Source organism: Protopterus annectens, chromosome 7.part0, assembly GCF_019279795.1.
Source record: "Protopterus annectens isolate FY-2018-M chromosome 7.part0, PAN1.0, whole genome shotgun sequence".
NCBI classification, from domain to species: domain Eukaryota; kingdom Metazoa; phylum Chordata; order Ceratodontiformes; family Protopteridae; genus Protopterus; species Protopterus annectens.
In genome coordinates, this window is record NC_056739.1 from 492,294,317 (window position 1) to 492,310,013 (window position 15,697).

The window sequence follows — 15,697 nt, forward strand, 5'->3', positions numbered from 1 at the left end:
CTGATGTTAAGTTTGAAAATGTGTTATACATTTTATTTGAAAATACAGTATCAGGCAGGCTTGACAAAAAAGCACACACATAATATTACATAAAACTATCACAACTGTTACGTGAGCAGCAGTGAAAGTTGCTCATGGTTGATCTTTATGTCACATTACAGTTGGTCAAGTCCCACTCCTGGTACCTGCATCTACACTTGTACAATTTGCCTTTTCCTGAAGAAAATGTCTGAGCTGAGAAGAGATGGAAGTAACAGTATTTATCAGTGGATTTTAGGGAGGAAGTTCCAATGTGTTGAGCCATGATGTATTTAGAATGCCTCGACAGACTGATTAGGGAGTGATGTGGTACTTTCAGCAGGGGAAACACTCCATGTATTCAAACATTTTTTTCAGCTGGCAGAAGTAGTTGAAACACATTTGATTGCTTCTGCCAGTGTTAAGTTTGTGCAAGATCACAAACAGTGGGGATTAGGGACTTTACCCTTTCCCCACTGTAGAGCAGTCTCAAAGTTCGTATATATATTTAGCAGGGCACATGGGGACTTGCCCCCTGCAAAAAATTTTATTTATTTATTTATTTATTTATTTTTTACTGGTATTTTGTGTTTCTATCTTTTTGGATCACTGTTTTTTTAATGCAATCCCATTGCACTTTGAAACTTCGAAGTACATCCCCAGCAGTCTAGCCTGAGAGTCCCTTGATCTTATCCATGTGGGACAATGCTTCACTGATTACGATTTAAATGTCCAGCAACGATTAGTATTTAGCATTGTGTAACTGCGATGCAAAAGGACTGTTCTCTGAGAAATTGATAGTTATCCACCCTCACTGAGTGTGAAACAATGGTTTTGCCTCCTGTCTGCTGTAGTTATGACTCTGCATATCTTGTTTTATAAAGTTTACAGCTTTTGTAAGTGGTGCATTGAGGTTGCACTGGGGACTAGGCGAGCCTACTTAGGTTGGACAGCAGAACACCTATCCAAATAGTGCAGTTTGCTTATCAACATATCAGCTTATTCATGTTGGAGCACATTTGTTCCCTAATCCATAAGTGTGTTGTTTGTGAGGAATGGTTCTAACTAGATACCTGAAGGTTAGCAGATTTTGTAGCAGACTTCAACCTGTTCCATTAACCCTTTGCATACTGAGTCTGTTCTCAATACCAGTAAAACTGTTTTTGATGGAGTTGAAGGCATCTTGTTGTAATAGTTTATAGATGAGGGAGACTGTTTACTGAGCAAATGAGTGAGATTGTATGTGTACTGTATCAGAGAAGTTTGTTGGAAAGGTGTGTGAAGATTATTAATAAAGATATTAAAGAGAGGGGGACCAAGGATGGAGTGTTGTGAGACTCCAGTGTCCACTGGGGGGAAACGAGAAAACAGCAAGCCAGACTGGCAATGATTAGATAGATAACTAGTAAACCAGTTAAGACTAGAGTTGGATAGACCTAAGGCAGTCACTTTTGATAGTAGTTTGGGATGAGAAACAGTATTAAAAACTTTAGACAGGTCTAGAAAGAGGTAGGAGACTTATTTATTGTTATCCCTGGCTTTAATGATGTTGTCGAGAAAGGATGTAAAGGAAGTTGTTGTGCTTTGTGCTGGTTGGAAGCCATGTTGGGTTGGGATGAATACATTTTCGTGAAATAAGTTCAGTACCAGCTGCTTGTGGATGCATTTTTCCAATGTTTTAGAGAGAGGGGGCAGTAAGGCGATAGGTCTAAAATTTGTTGTTTTGGTAGAGTTACTTTCTTTATGTAGTGATATGATATATGATTTTTTTCCATAAGGAAGGAACATATGATTCTTCAATGGAACGATTGCTTAGAACAGAGCTTGGGTGTGCCAATTGCAGAAGAGGCTAGCTTTAGGTATTCTGAATGTAAGTTTTCCATTTAGATGGAGCAAGATTTGAGTTTACTTAATACATATGTTATGTAGGAGGTAGAAAGGGTTGTAGGAAAAAAATTAGACTATTGCAGTTTAGAGGCTGTATTGTGGTGGACTATGATAGTAAGGCACAGCTAGTAAGACTAGCTATTCAGTCTATGAAGCGGAATTTGAATTTGACAGCATTATCGAAAGGAAAGTGGTCTAGGTAAGGGTTTGGTGTGCCAGGTGTAAGATTTTATTTACTGTATACCAGAATTTTTTTAAGATCATGTTTTAGGTTAGGTTAAGATGTGTTTGAATTTTTCTTAGAAATTAAAATTACATTTGCTATATTTCAGAGACCTGGTACAACTAAAGAGCAGACAAGAGAACTTGATATTGTATATAAGCATTATGGCAATAAGGGTATTGCACACCCTTAAAGAATTAGAATGCAGATCATCTGAGTCCGCACTGCTATGGCTTGGGAGCTCATGCAGCCATTTGTTAATTATAACCAGTGGTTTATCAGTAAATTGAAGCTCAGTGGCATTTCAGTTTGGTGAACTGATTTCTTCATTGCAAATGAAAAAGAAAAAAAATATATATATATATATATATATATATATTGTTTTGTTTTGTTTTCAGGTAAGAGAATTTACAGACTGAGCATCTGCAGAATAGTATTCAGTGATCTTTCAGTCTAAAATGAAGTTGTTTTCATCATAACATGTTTACTATGTTTCTTGATCTGCAGTCATAACTAGCACATATGGAAAATTTTCACAGAGGCTATTTAAAAAGAAATGTAAAACGTTTCTTTGACAAATGTAGCCTCCTGGCTTTGCCAGGCTTTAATGTTTTTTATTATTTCATTTATAAGTTAGCAATTTATGTCATACCTCTTTGCATTCCTTTTGAAGTTTTCTTTTTTTTTTTTCATGTTTAAAAATGTTTTCTAATTTCTGCCTGTTTTATAGGGTCGAAGATTGAAAGAGCAGCAAGAAATGGCAGCAGCTGTGATTCAAAGATGCTACAGGAAATACAAACAGGTATGCAAACATTAATTATATAATCTGTGCTTGATGTGGACTTGTTTGCAACGTACCTCACCAAGACCATTAAATTGTAGTGCCACAAAAAGGGAAGAAATAAATGCATATTTTCTTTATGGTAATACATCAGAGAAAACAGTTGCTGTGCGATACATTCTTCAAGCAGGGAACAGTGTTTGAATGATTGTTCAAGTGGCTTTGCAGGGAGAGAAAGAGAGATGACTGTTTTTTTTTTTCAATAAAGAATTTCTGAATGATTTTCCGAATGGGATCAGATTACTTTTATAAAATATTATCTAATAGCTGATTCCTGGTTAAGTTTTAAAGTTTGGCGGTTTTCTACTGATGTACCTATAGTTATTCTTGTCCCTCAGTCACCATCAAAGCTGTCACACTGAGCCCATTTGCTCTTCCTGTCCTAACTTACAGTTTTGGAGTGATTGACTATCTGCAGTCATGGGACTCCACACATATCTGCTGACCTCACAAGACCCAAATACAGTGAATGTTTTGAAACATGAGGAGAATATATCTAAGATGACTTCTCTGCTTAATCTAGCAGAAGTATATCAGTGTCAAGCAGGAATGGAAATCGAACCAGAAGTAGATAAAAATCAGGCAGCAACTGAATGTGCCAAAAAACAAAAGAAAGAATATAAGGTGAAGAACCAGATGAGAAGGCAAGAAATGTGGAAAATGCATAAATATAGTTGCAAGTGTAGAAAACGTCTGGAAGAACTTCATGCTAATCAGGAACTAACACAAGAATGGCTAAGGAGAGACAAATTCAAGCCAAAAGATGAAAGGTTAATATTGACAGCCCAAGATAGTGAGCTACATGGACACTGGTTTACAAAGTCCATTGGACATGTGGGAGAAACAGACAAATGTAGGTTTTGTAAAACAGAATTGGAAACAGTTGCACACCTTGTTGCTGGTTGTGACATACTAATGGCAGACTGTACACTGAAAGGCATAATAATGTGGCAAGACTGTTGCACTGGGGATTGTGCAAGCATTATGGTATTGAAGTGGCTGAAAAACACTGGAAACATGAGCCACAAAGCATCAGAGAAAATGATGAAGTTTACATCACATGGGATCACCCATTGCCAACAGTTCAAAAGACAGATGCTAGAAAAACAGATATACTGGTCCATGAAAATATGACAAAGGTAGCATTGACCATTGAAATTGCCATACCAAGTGACTACAGTGTGTTGTGTACAGAGAGACACAAAGTCATAAAATATCAAGATCTTGAGGCAGAAATGAGCGATGTGGAAGAAAGATACCCAGACAGTTCCAATAGTAGTAGGAGTAACGGGTCTTATAACAAATAATCTACAGTCATATTTAGATATGTTACCAATACATGTAACCCCATATGAATTGCAGAAGTCGTCATTACTGGGCACATTGCAGGTGCTGCAAAGAGCACTTCTGGCTTGACCTCAAAGATTGAAACTGCCAATCTCATGAACTTTAATCGTACTTTAACTTCGGAAAGGGGTCCATTCCCATCATGGTATTAGAAACCCAAAAGATTTGGAGAAATTAAAAAGGCAGAATCTCATGCAATAGACATCCATATTAAGAAGAAACCAATGGAATGGTACTCAACCAGTCAGTTGCCATATGAAAATATTTTGGAGCCTTCCACGGGAAACCAGTGTAAATGTTCACTTGAAGCTGGACGGGAAGGGAGGGAACGGGAAACTATGGCAACTCTGGAGCAGTCAGTGCTGTGGAGTGATAGGCCAGTGAGCCCCCGTATGACAGCGCAATGGTTGACACAGGATGAAATTGAAGAGAATGTGCCACTGGAAGATTCTAGAGAACTTTCTACAGAATGCCCACAGAAAATGGAGAACAAAAAATGTGCCCTCAGTTTCGAAGAAAATGAATTAAGAGAAGAGTTGCTTGATTTAATAGTGATACATAGACATATTAAGATCAGTGAAGTAAATAATCTGAAGAAGGTTAATAAAACCCAAAAAGTCAGAAGTTTGATGAAACAAATGAACACAGTAATTAGGACTATCCATAGAGATCCATGTGGTATAACAGAAGTAAACAGGATATATTACTGTGCAGCTAAGTTAATAACAGATAAAATTCAACCACAAGAACACAGGGTAGTAAGGGAAAGGAAGGGGAGAAATTTGAATATCTTCATGGAAGTATCGAACAGAGAAAACTATAAAGCAGTTAAGTGTCACTGTTAGAGGAGTATAGAAGAAGGAACAGATCAACAAAAATACTCAGAAAGATAGACGTGATAAAAGCAATGTTCAGTATTATAACGGATCAGGATCTATCATGCACTATCGCAAATAATAAACTAAAAGTACCAGCACAGGCTGAAAAACCTAGAAGATACCCAGATAAATATAAAGGAAAAGTACAAAATAAGCAGTTTATTGATGACCCCAAAAAGCTTTATAGAGAATTGGGAAACAAGGTAAAAGGAATTGAAAGACCACCCAAAAAAGAAGAAATAGATACATTTTGGAGAAGTATTTATAAAGATCCTGTGAAACATAACAAAGATGCTAAATTGACAGAAGAAGTAAAAGAAAGTATAAGGAGTTTAAAAGTACAAGATATGAAATGGGATAAAGTAACAGCCAGAGAAAATGAAACAAAATTAAGAAAAGCCTCTAACTGGAAAATACCAGGCCCACATGCAGTACCTAACTTCTGGTTAAAAATATTACCATCTTTGCACGAAGATTTAGCCATGAGTAAGAACTATTTATATGCACACCCTGAACAGACACCAATCTGGCTAACAGGAAAAACAATGTTCCTACTTAAGAGTGAGCCTGCAAGCTACCCTAAAAATTATAGGCCAATGACTTGCCTTCCAACTACTTGTAAACTATACACCAGAATTGATGCTGACAGAGTTTATAGTCATTTAGAAGAAAACTCAATCATAGTAACAAAACAAAAGGGCAGTAATAGAAAGTCATATGGACCAAAGGATCATCTGTTGCTAAATATAGTCATAATGGAAAACTGGCACAAAAACACTCCAGGAAGGTTGCCACACTCACAGACTGAAAATCCAACACAGAAATTCTGATTAAAACTTTAATTGTCGATTAAAGTTTTAATCAGAATTTCTCTGTTGGATTTTCAGTCTGTGAGTGGTGGCAACCTTCTTGGTGTGTTTTTGTGCTGGTTTTAACTTTTCCAAGTCTGTTTGGTCATAATGGAAAACTGTAAAATGGGCAATCATTTTTAAGTATGGCATGGACTGACTACAAAAAAGCACTTGATAGTATCCCACATTCATGGATAAAAGAGTGCATAAAAATGTATAAGATACATCCTACACTGATCAACTACATTACACTGACCATGAAACAGTGGCAGACCACTTTCCAGTTAAGCCATGATAAAGGACAATTTGTTATTCCAGGGATAAAATCCAAAGGGGGATATTCCAGGGTGACTCTCTGTCACCTCTGCTATTCTGTCTTGCCCTTAACCCATTAAGCTGTGTACTTAACAGATTAGGCCATGTCTATAATTTGGCTCCTAGAAAACAACAAATTGTAAAGACTTCTCATCTTCTCTTTGTCAGTGATTTAAAAGTGTATAGCTCATCAGATGAGGAACTGAAAACACAACTGCAAGTAGTCAAACCTTTTTCAGATGATATAAGAATGTCATTTGGTCTTGATAAGTGTGAAAAGCAACCTTTAAAGCAGGAAAACTACAGCACCAAGAAAATATCAGTTTGGGACAAGAATGTGATATAAAAGAACTTGAGCAAGAGGGAGTATATAAATATTTGGGAACTGATGAAAGATCAACAATAAACATGAACAAATGTGAATAAAACTTAGTAAGGAATATTTAGAAGACTTAAATTAATCCTGAGAACAGCACTGACATCTAGGAACAAAATTGAAGCTATAAACCAATTTGCTCCTCTTGTCCTAACTTATGCTTTTGGAGTGATTGACTGACCTCAAAACATGTTGGATAGATTAGACAGGAAAACAAGAAGGATGACTTATGCTTACCAAATGATTTATAAAAATTAGTGCATACCAAAATTATATATTCCCCATTCCGAAGGAGGTATGGGCCTCCTTGAAATTGATTACATGTATAGATCTGCAATCGTAGGACTCCACACATACCTGCTGACCTCACAAGACCCAAACGTAATGAAAGTTTTGAAACATGAGGAGAATAAATCTAAGATGACTTCTCTTTTCAGTGTAGCAGAAGCATATCAGCGTAAAGCAGGAATGGAAATCAAACTAGAAGTAGATAAAAATCAGGTGGCACCTGAATGTGCCAAAAAACAAAAGAAAGAATATAATGTGAAGGATCAGATGAGAGGGCAAGAAATGTGGAAAATGCATAAATATAGTTGCAAGTATGGAAAACTCCTCTAAGAACCTCATGTTGATCAGTATCGAATGCAGGAATGGTTAAGGGGGGCGAATTCAAACCAAAAGATGAAAGGTTAATATTGGTGGCCCAAAATAGTGGGCTACGTGCACATTGGTTTACAAAGTCCCTTGAACATGTGGGAGAAACAGACAAATGTAGGTTTTGTAAAACAGAATTGGAAACAGTCGCATACCTTGTTGTTGGTTGTGACATACTAATGGCAGAATGACTGTATACTGAAAGGCATAACAATGTGGCAAGACTGTTGCACTGGGGATTATGCAAACATTATAAAATTGAAGTAGCTGAAAAACACTGGAAACATGAGATGCAAAGCATCATGGAAAATGATGACGTCTACATCACATAGGATCACCCTTTACCAACAGTTCAAAAGATAGATGTGAGAAAACTAGATATAGTGGTCCATGAAAAGAAGAAAAAAATAGCATTGATCATTGAAATCACTACACCCAGTGGCTACAGTATCTTGCATACAGAGAGACACACAGTCATAAAATATCAGGATTTGCAGGCAGAAACGAGAGCTGTGTGGAAGAATGATACCCAGACAGTTCCAGTTGTAGTAGGAGCAACAGGTCTTATAAAATCTACAGTCGTATTTAGATATGTTACCAGTACATGTAACTCTATACGAATTTCAGAAGGAGTCATTACTGGGCACATTCCAGGTGCTGCGAAGAGCACTTCTGGCTGACATCAAAGACTGAAACAATACTAATTTCATGAACTACTTTGACTTAGGAATGGAATCAATTCCCGTCATGGTATTAGAAACCCAAAATATTTGGAGACATTAAAGAAGTGATAAGCCCATGCTTTGATCTTTTTGATTAAGGTAGTTCCTCACTGATAATTGTGTGATTCACCTGTGAGAAAATTTGGTCCCCAGATTATACTGTCACAGATTTCTGTAACAGGAAATACAACACCCATCACCCTTATGGTACCAGCATGGAGAAGGCTAACCTTTTTTTAACAGCAGTGGTGCTAACAACAGAAGAGATATGTTCAAGTTGAATTGTATTGGCTTGGGGTAGAGGTTTTTGCTTGTGATCAGCTCAACTTCTACAAGATGTAAAAGCACACAACAATGATTTTTGAAATGTCATTAAATATATTTTAAAATATTATTCTTCCATTAGTTTTACCAGATGAAGTAGGAAATGTAAAGGTATGTACTGTTAAATGAAAATTTAGGAAGCCTGTATAAAAATTACATGAGCAGCATAAGCAGCATACCTTGACAGATGCATTGAGAAAAGCTGTATCAAACAACGTATTGATGTTAGTGAGAGATATTTAAGTACATATTTGAATGCACCAGCAGATGAGTTAGTTGCCATAGCTACTTCATAAACTAACTTTAAGGCATATGAGTCTGTTAGGTCGAACTCCACCATTAGTGAATTCTGCCCCCTTTACTTGTGAGAAGAGTCTTGCCATTCCTCATTATTGATAGCAGCAGTCATTCTTATTTGAAACCACCTGTAGATGAATTAGCTGCTTTTGCTCCTTAATGAAGAAACTTTAAGAGAAGTGACACTGTAAGGCATGCTTGTTGAGATTTGTGTTTTACTATGTTTTTACTGTGCATATTCCTGTATTGTTAGAAACAAACTGTACAAGGCAGACTGACAGTGTACTGGGGAAAAGGAACTGCCAAGTGATCCCTTGTTCTGTTAGACATTATGCATTTCAGTCAGAAACTGACTTGTTTGCTGTATCTGATGGTGTCCATTTCATTCTTCCTCACTATTGGGTTATGGATCTGACCCTTGGATCTGACTTGGCTGCATTTCTTAAACTTGGATCCTAGTCTTGAGCTCCTCCCCCTACCCATAAAGCTCCACCATCTCTGTAACTTCCTCAAATCTCATTTGCCGCATAGCTGGTATGACATGGATTCCTGGTCTTGATCTTGGGTGATGATAAGTCTAGTGTTTTTTGCCTTATTATACTTATTCTTTCTTATTTTTATTTATTGTCTTGTTTGCTATAGTCTCCTCCACTCCCTTTCATGTTTCACAGGCTTTAGAGACTAGTCAGTGTGTTTGCCCTTCCTTCCTTCTTCTATCTCCACACGGTTGACATTTCTACCTTCCGCTTTTCTTTTTTATTCCCTTTAGAGTGAATTACAAAAAAAAAATTCTCTTGTTTGTGTTTTGCTATTGGTAGCGTCTAGTTTAGCTGCTATGTTGTTGTAGTGTGGTATTAGTGTGCTTTTGGTGTTGGATCTATAATTATAGACATAGTTAAAATGTTTTTCTCATGTATCGTGTCAGGTAAGCCTGCAGGTTTCAAGCGGTGCTCGGAATGCAGGTATAAGATCCCTCATTCTGACCTACATAGTGAATGTTTGTACTGTTTAGGGCCAGATCACCTGTGGTCAGACTGTCATATTTGTGAGTGATTCAACTCCCGAGTCATCGCTGACTGCAGGGGCAAACCTATCCTAAAAGGTCTATTGCCTGCTTCATCCTCATCATCATGGGCTCAAACCCCCTTAGCTAACCTTTCTGGGTCTTCAGAGCTGAGGAAACACTCCCATAAGGCTTCCAGAACTTCGTTGGTGCCTGCAGCCAAGACTGTTAAGGTCTGTGATCTGAATTTGCTGGATCTAAGCTCTACCTCTGCCCTTCGGATCCAAAGTGCCCATCAGATCCATCAGGCACCTCTCATGTGACTGCCTCTCCTAGGTCAACTTCTTGTACCTCGGATCCGAGTGTTAGGACCCGAACTCCAGAGTTTGCCATCAGGGCAGTTTCTGCAACACTATCCTCGAAACTGCTCCAAACCTACTCCAGACCTACTTTGGTTGCTTCCTCTAGATCCTCAAGGAGTCTATCAGATATAGATATGGATAGAATGATGTGGACGTTTCTCAAAACCCAGATCCAGATGGAGGTATTGTCAGCTTCTTCCCAATTGGATCAGTGAGTGTCCCCACTACTATGATCCAGTCTCCTTCTCTGATCTGACCACCGACTTTGAAGTCCCAGGATTCTAGGTTCCTGAGACAGTCTTCTTCAGATCAGAGGAAGCTTCCTTCCTCAATTCTGACAGCTACTCTGACTAGGTCTGCTCTGAGATCTTTTGATCAGAGTGGGTCTCAGAGCCGAGAGGTTGGTTTCTGATCCAGGGTGAAGGGTTGAGTTCTTTTTCAGACTCATCCCTTCCTCTCAGTGCTTTGGCCCTAGCCAGCTCAGGTCCAATCCTGTCTGAGGACCGTGGGTTCGGGGTGATTCCTGTCCATGCTTCGTGCCTTGGCTTCGAGGGAGATGGAGGGAGTTTCTCCTGGTCCGTCAGCCTTATAGATTGTGGAAAGGGCTTTTTCTGCTCACAGAGATCTGACCTGCTTTGCCTCCAGTCCTCCTTCACTGGATTTGGATGCTGAGCCCATCATCCCTGTCCAGGGTCAACCTTCCTCGAGGAGTCTCCAAGTCCCCCCCGAGGAAGCTACCCTTTCTTCCAACACCCCACAGAGGAGGTTCTTCGGAAGAAATCATGCAAAATGAGGCACATTGATTCCCCAATGTCACTCATAGAAGACACAGATCTTGATGAGGGAAAAGGATTCCCACGATCACCAACTGATGATGTCGCCTTTGGAGACACCTTGGAGATCCTTAGCAGAAAGATAGCTGGTTGGCCCAAACTCCTCCTTCTGAAGAGTCTGTGTTTTTGTATGCTTTCGGGACAGGCCCATCTACATCTTGGTTGACCCCCCCCCCCCCAACTGACAACTGTATTGACTTAGTCTCCTGCTGGGATTGGAAAAAGCCAGACACTATCAAACCAATCCCCAAATGGGTTTCTAGTTCCCCCTAAGGCAGACTTCATTGGGCCAAGGGTGTTCCTGTTGATGCCATAGTTGTAGCAGCAGCCACCAAGAATGAGCTAGCCAAACAGAGCTCATCTGTCCATCCACCGAACAAGAAGTCGTGAGTGATGGACAGGTTTGGTAAGTGCATTTACATCTCTGCTACATTTGCACTGAGATCGTCAAATAACTTGGCACATTTCAGTTTTTGCAGAGAAATTTGGTTAAGGAGCTGTCCAACTCTCTTGCAGAGACCATGATGGATGAGGGTTTCAAGAAAGTATCTCCCCACTTGGCTACTCTTGCTTCCGTGTCCAACTCTTCCATGAGGCACAGCTCTCAGGTCTATATCATATGAGCGGATCACACAAATTGCAAACGCTCCTAATATCGAATGTACTGGACCTCGAAGTGCTTTTTCTGAGATCGTGATACAGTGAAAAATGGGATATTTGCCCTTTCCTCATTGTAGTGCGATCTTGGAACTGGAATATATATTTAGCGGGGGTGTGTGTGGGGTGCAGCCCCCCACAATAGGAAGTTTGAGGTCCGGTATGTTCGATATTATGAACGTTCGCAATTTGTGCGATTCGCTCATATGATATAGACCCCAGCTCTCATTCAGCGGAGGGTACCTCAAGGACATCTGGCTCAGGTATAGCAGTCAAAAGGTATGCCTGGATGAGGCTTTGTGACTTAGCGGAATCCTTTAAGGCATCCTTTGTCAATGCCCCCTTCAATGGGCCGTCTGCCAAAGAGACTCTTACCTACAGCGAGCAGGAAGGAAAGATGCTGTCTGCTGTTGGGATCATTTTTCTACCCCTCAGTGCACTTTACACAGAAATCATTGAGGTGGTGAAAAAGACACCACCCCAGAGGTAGAGGGGGTCCACAGAATTTCAGAGAACCTTTCTCTGACAAGCCCTATCAGTGCTCCTGAAGCTCTGCCAACTGTTCATCGCTGTTGAGCAAGGATGATTGGATGTCCTTGATAAACCTTCAGGAAGTGTACTGTCACATAAAAACAGACAGACATGCCAGAAGTCACTTGCACTTCAGGCTGGGAACCAGTAATTACCAGTTCACCGCTCTGCTGTTTGGACTCACCACAGCCCCCTGGGTGTTTACCAAATGCATGGCAGTAATGGCAGCTCACTTGAGGCTGAAAGGATTCCAGGTGTTTCCCTATTTGGATGACTGGCTTCTCACTGCTCCAACCCAGCATCAGCTACTTCAGGCCGGGGACTGCTTGTTTCAGATCTTCAGCTACCTGGACCTTACCATAAACCTTGCTAAATTGAACCTCTCCCCAGTTCAGAGGTTGGAATTCATCTGTGTGGTCCTGGATACAATGCACCAGATAGATTATTTGACTCCTCATGGTATAGTGCCCTTGAGACTCCAAGTACGGGAAATAATTTCTTTACCATCTCCCTCAGTGAGATTGATTCTTCAAACCCTTGGCTGTATGTCAGCTGCCATCGTCCTAGTGCCCTTAGCAAGGTTATTTATGACAGTCTTCCAATAGACTTCGGCTGTTCAGTGGTCTATTCTTTGCCAACAATTATCTGTTCCTATCAAGTTGACTTCAATTTGCAGTTGTCATCTTTATGGTGGATTCATTCAAAAATCTGTTCTGGGGCAGACTTCCCCCCCTCCCCCAGCCACAGTGACCACAGATGCTTCCCAATTAGGGTGGGGGCATTTCGATTGAAAGATGGCCCAAGGCACGTGGTCTTCCTCAGAGACCAGATTGCATACCAATGTCCTGGATATGAGAGCTGTTTTTCTAAAGTTGCAACCCTCCCCGTGGGATGATTGCAATGCACACCAACAGCATGTCTGTAGGCTGGTATATCAGCAAGCAAGGAGAAACCTGTTCTTACTCGTTATGAAGAGAGGCCATGAAGGTCTGGGAATTGGTAAGATCTTTAGACTGCTTTCTAGTTGCAACACATGTACCAGGGATATCCAGCGTTCAAGCAGACAAACTCAGCAGGTCCATTCTGACACCTCACGAGTAGTCCCTCAATCAGTCAGTGGCAAATTTGATTTTTGGCCTTTGGGGCTAACCTTGCTGTGACCTCTTTGGATCCTCCGAAACCAGTAAGTGCAGCAAGCACTTCGCTCTGATCCCCCCTCTGGAAGGAGTTCCCAAAGGATGCTGTAGTTCATGATTGGCCCTCAGGTCTCCTTTATGCTTACCACCATCTACCATTGATCCCAAAGATGTCTTTCTATTCACATGTTGCAGTATTCTGTATAGTTGGGTTTTCTCCTCTTGCTACCCAAACGTCCGGCCAGTATACAAACATTTGCAGTCACTGTATGGTGCGTGGGACGTTTGACATGGCTAGAAGAGCACGGGCCATAAAAGTGATGTCTGCGCACACCAAACTTCAGAACTTCTCTGCCGCCAGTCGAACATCAGGTGTTCCTGCCTTCTCGGCTGTCGGACACTCGAGAAACTCAGATAAGTAACCCTGTTGGGGAACCTTTTTCAGTCATTGTATGTTAGTGCTTGTTCATGTAATCCAGAAAGGGAAAGTGTAAGTGCAGTTGTCAAATTCTACACAAAGACACCCACAAACTCTGTTTGTTCTGTTTAGGCAAATCACACTACTACATGGCCTGCCATATCTGCCAGGCCTTTGTACCTAAGACCTTACGTAGCAGACTTCACGTACTCAACCTGTATCTTGAGAACCATTGTCTGAAATAGCTAGCATTAGGTTTGGAGGGACCTTCTGACTTGCCTGTCGAACCGCCAAGAAAAAAGGCCAACACAGCAAGGCCTGCTACTATCGCTGGGCCTCCTTTGGCCTGGACGAATGCCTGGGCTCTGCCACCTTGGATATAGGGTACTGTATCAGAAGCCGCAGAATCCTGTGTTGAAGGCACGTCCATGGAGGCCTTGCGGACATCTATTTTGCATCTGCTTGATGTTCATAAGCAACTATGGTTCTACCTTTGTAGAACAAAATAGTGCAGAAAGTCTGATCCAGCTATTTACTTCTTTCTCATCTAACTGGCTAGGTCAAGGCAGTTTTCAAAGTCACATTGGCTAAGTGAATTACTGACTGTATCTCACTAATTTATTCAAAAACTGGATTGAAATTGCCTCATCCTCCCATTTTACCAGATCTATGGCTACAACATTGGTTTTCTCCTCTAAAGTGTTGAGTGATGATATTTATGCCGCAGCCACTTGATCAAAGACTCATACCTTTGCAATACATTATAAATTGGACATTGTCTCCAGAAGTAGAGCTTCTTTTGGCTCAAAAGTGCTCCGGCATATCCTTCCTTGAGGCCACCCGAGAGTAGCATAACTGGAGACTCTGACCCAATAGTGAGGAAGAATGAAAAGGACAACATCAGATTTAGAAGTTATGTACTTACCATAACTCGGCATCTGTGTTGTCCATTTTCATCCTCACCTTTCCTCCCAGCCATCCCCCATCCTGAAATTTTTGTTTTCGAGTTTCAGAACCGAAGTCTTCAACTAAAAGCTAAGTACCTCGTTGGGGAAACTTTTTCTTGCTCCTTACCAATGTCAGTAAAAGTTAATAATTGCATTACTTGTGGGAAGCAAATACCTCATAAGGATTTTCATTTGTACTGTATTCCTTGCCTAGGCCCTGACCACAACGTACCTTGCTGTCGGTTTTGTGCTAAATTTAATCAACGTACGGTTAAACGTCGGTATATTTTTACCTCTAAATATTTTGGCTCATGATTTAATTATCCAGAAATGTTGTCTGTTAGCAATCCGACTACCAGAATACCTAAAAAAATGCAAAGAAAAAGATAGAGACAGGCCGTCGAGGTCCAAAACTGACGACAACGCTTCTCCTAAGCCAGTCACCAGTTCGCCGGTACTCAGTGAGGTGCTTTCGCAGCCCCTGATACCCGCTACTTCTGTTTCGCAGGCCTCTACTGAGACCCATTCAGAGTCCAGTATGCCACGAAATGCTTCAATTATGGAACCAGCGGATGTCTGTACCTTAGATGGGTCCAGAGCCACTGTGCAGGCACCGTCTTCTGATGGTGTTTTCAGGCCTACAGATTTGTATATTAGACTGACGCCATCTTCAAAACTAAAGCCAAAATCTAAATCTATGTCTAAAAAATCGACACCTGGGCCACATGTGCAAGCCCCTATTCCTAAAAAACAAATGATCAAAATGGCCGAAGATTTAATTACTCTGATCAGGGGTAGCCAACCCCCTCCTTCTAAGAGGCCTAGGCAAGACATTGATTATGAATCTTCTGGACAGGATTCTATTTCTTCTGACTCTTCTAATGAACAGGATTTGTCTATACCTACTTATGAGGGCTCTGATGCAGAAGACTCCATTCCTTCTGCTTCCCCGCCCTGAGGATTTTTCTTTTATGGAAACTTTACATACCTTAAGAGAACATTTCCATTGGGAAAGTCAGGATTTCTCTGAATCTAAAAAGAGACTTGGGGATTTTCTTCTTCTTCCTCAGGATAGGC

The 15,697-nt window shown here is 40.6% G+C and overlaps 1 protein-coding gene across 5 annotated transcripts in view; it reads left to right on the forward strand.

Moving 5' to 3' along the window:
* The window catches only part of CAMTA2 (calmodulin binding transcription activator 2), a 2,181,461-nt gene that overhangs the window by 2,054,796 nt on the left and 110,968 nt on the right, over positions 1 to 15,697 (forward strand). For all 5 annotated transcript variants that reach the window (XM_044077091.1, XM_044077090.1, XM_044077092.1 and 2 more), the window contains one exon: positions 2,859 to 2,930. In XM_044077091.1, coding sequence (XP_043933026.1) covers positions 2,859 to 2,930 — 72 coding nt within the window. The remainder of the gene's footprint in view (positions 1 to 2,858; positions 2,931 to 15,697) is intronic.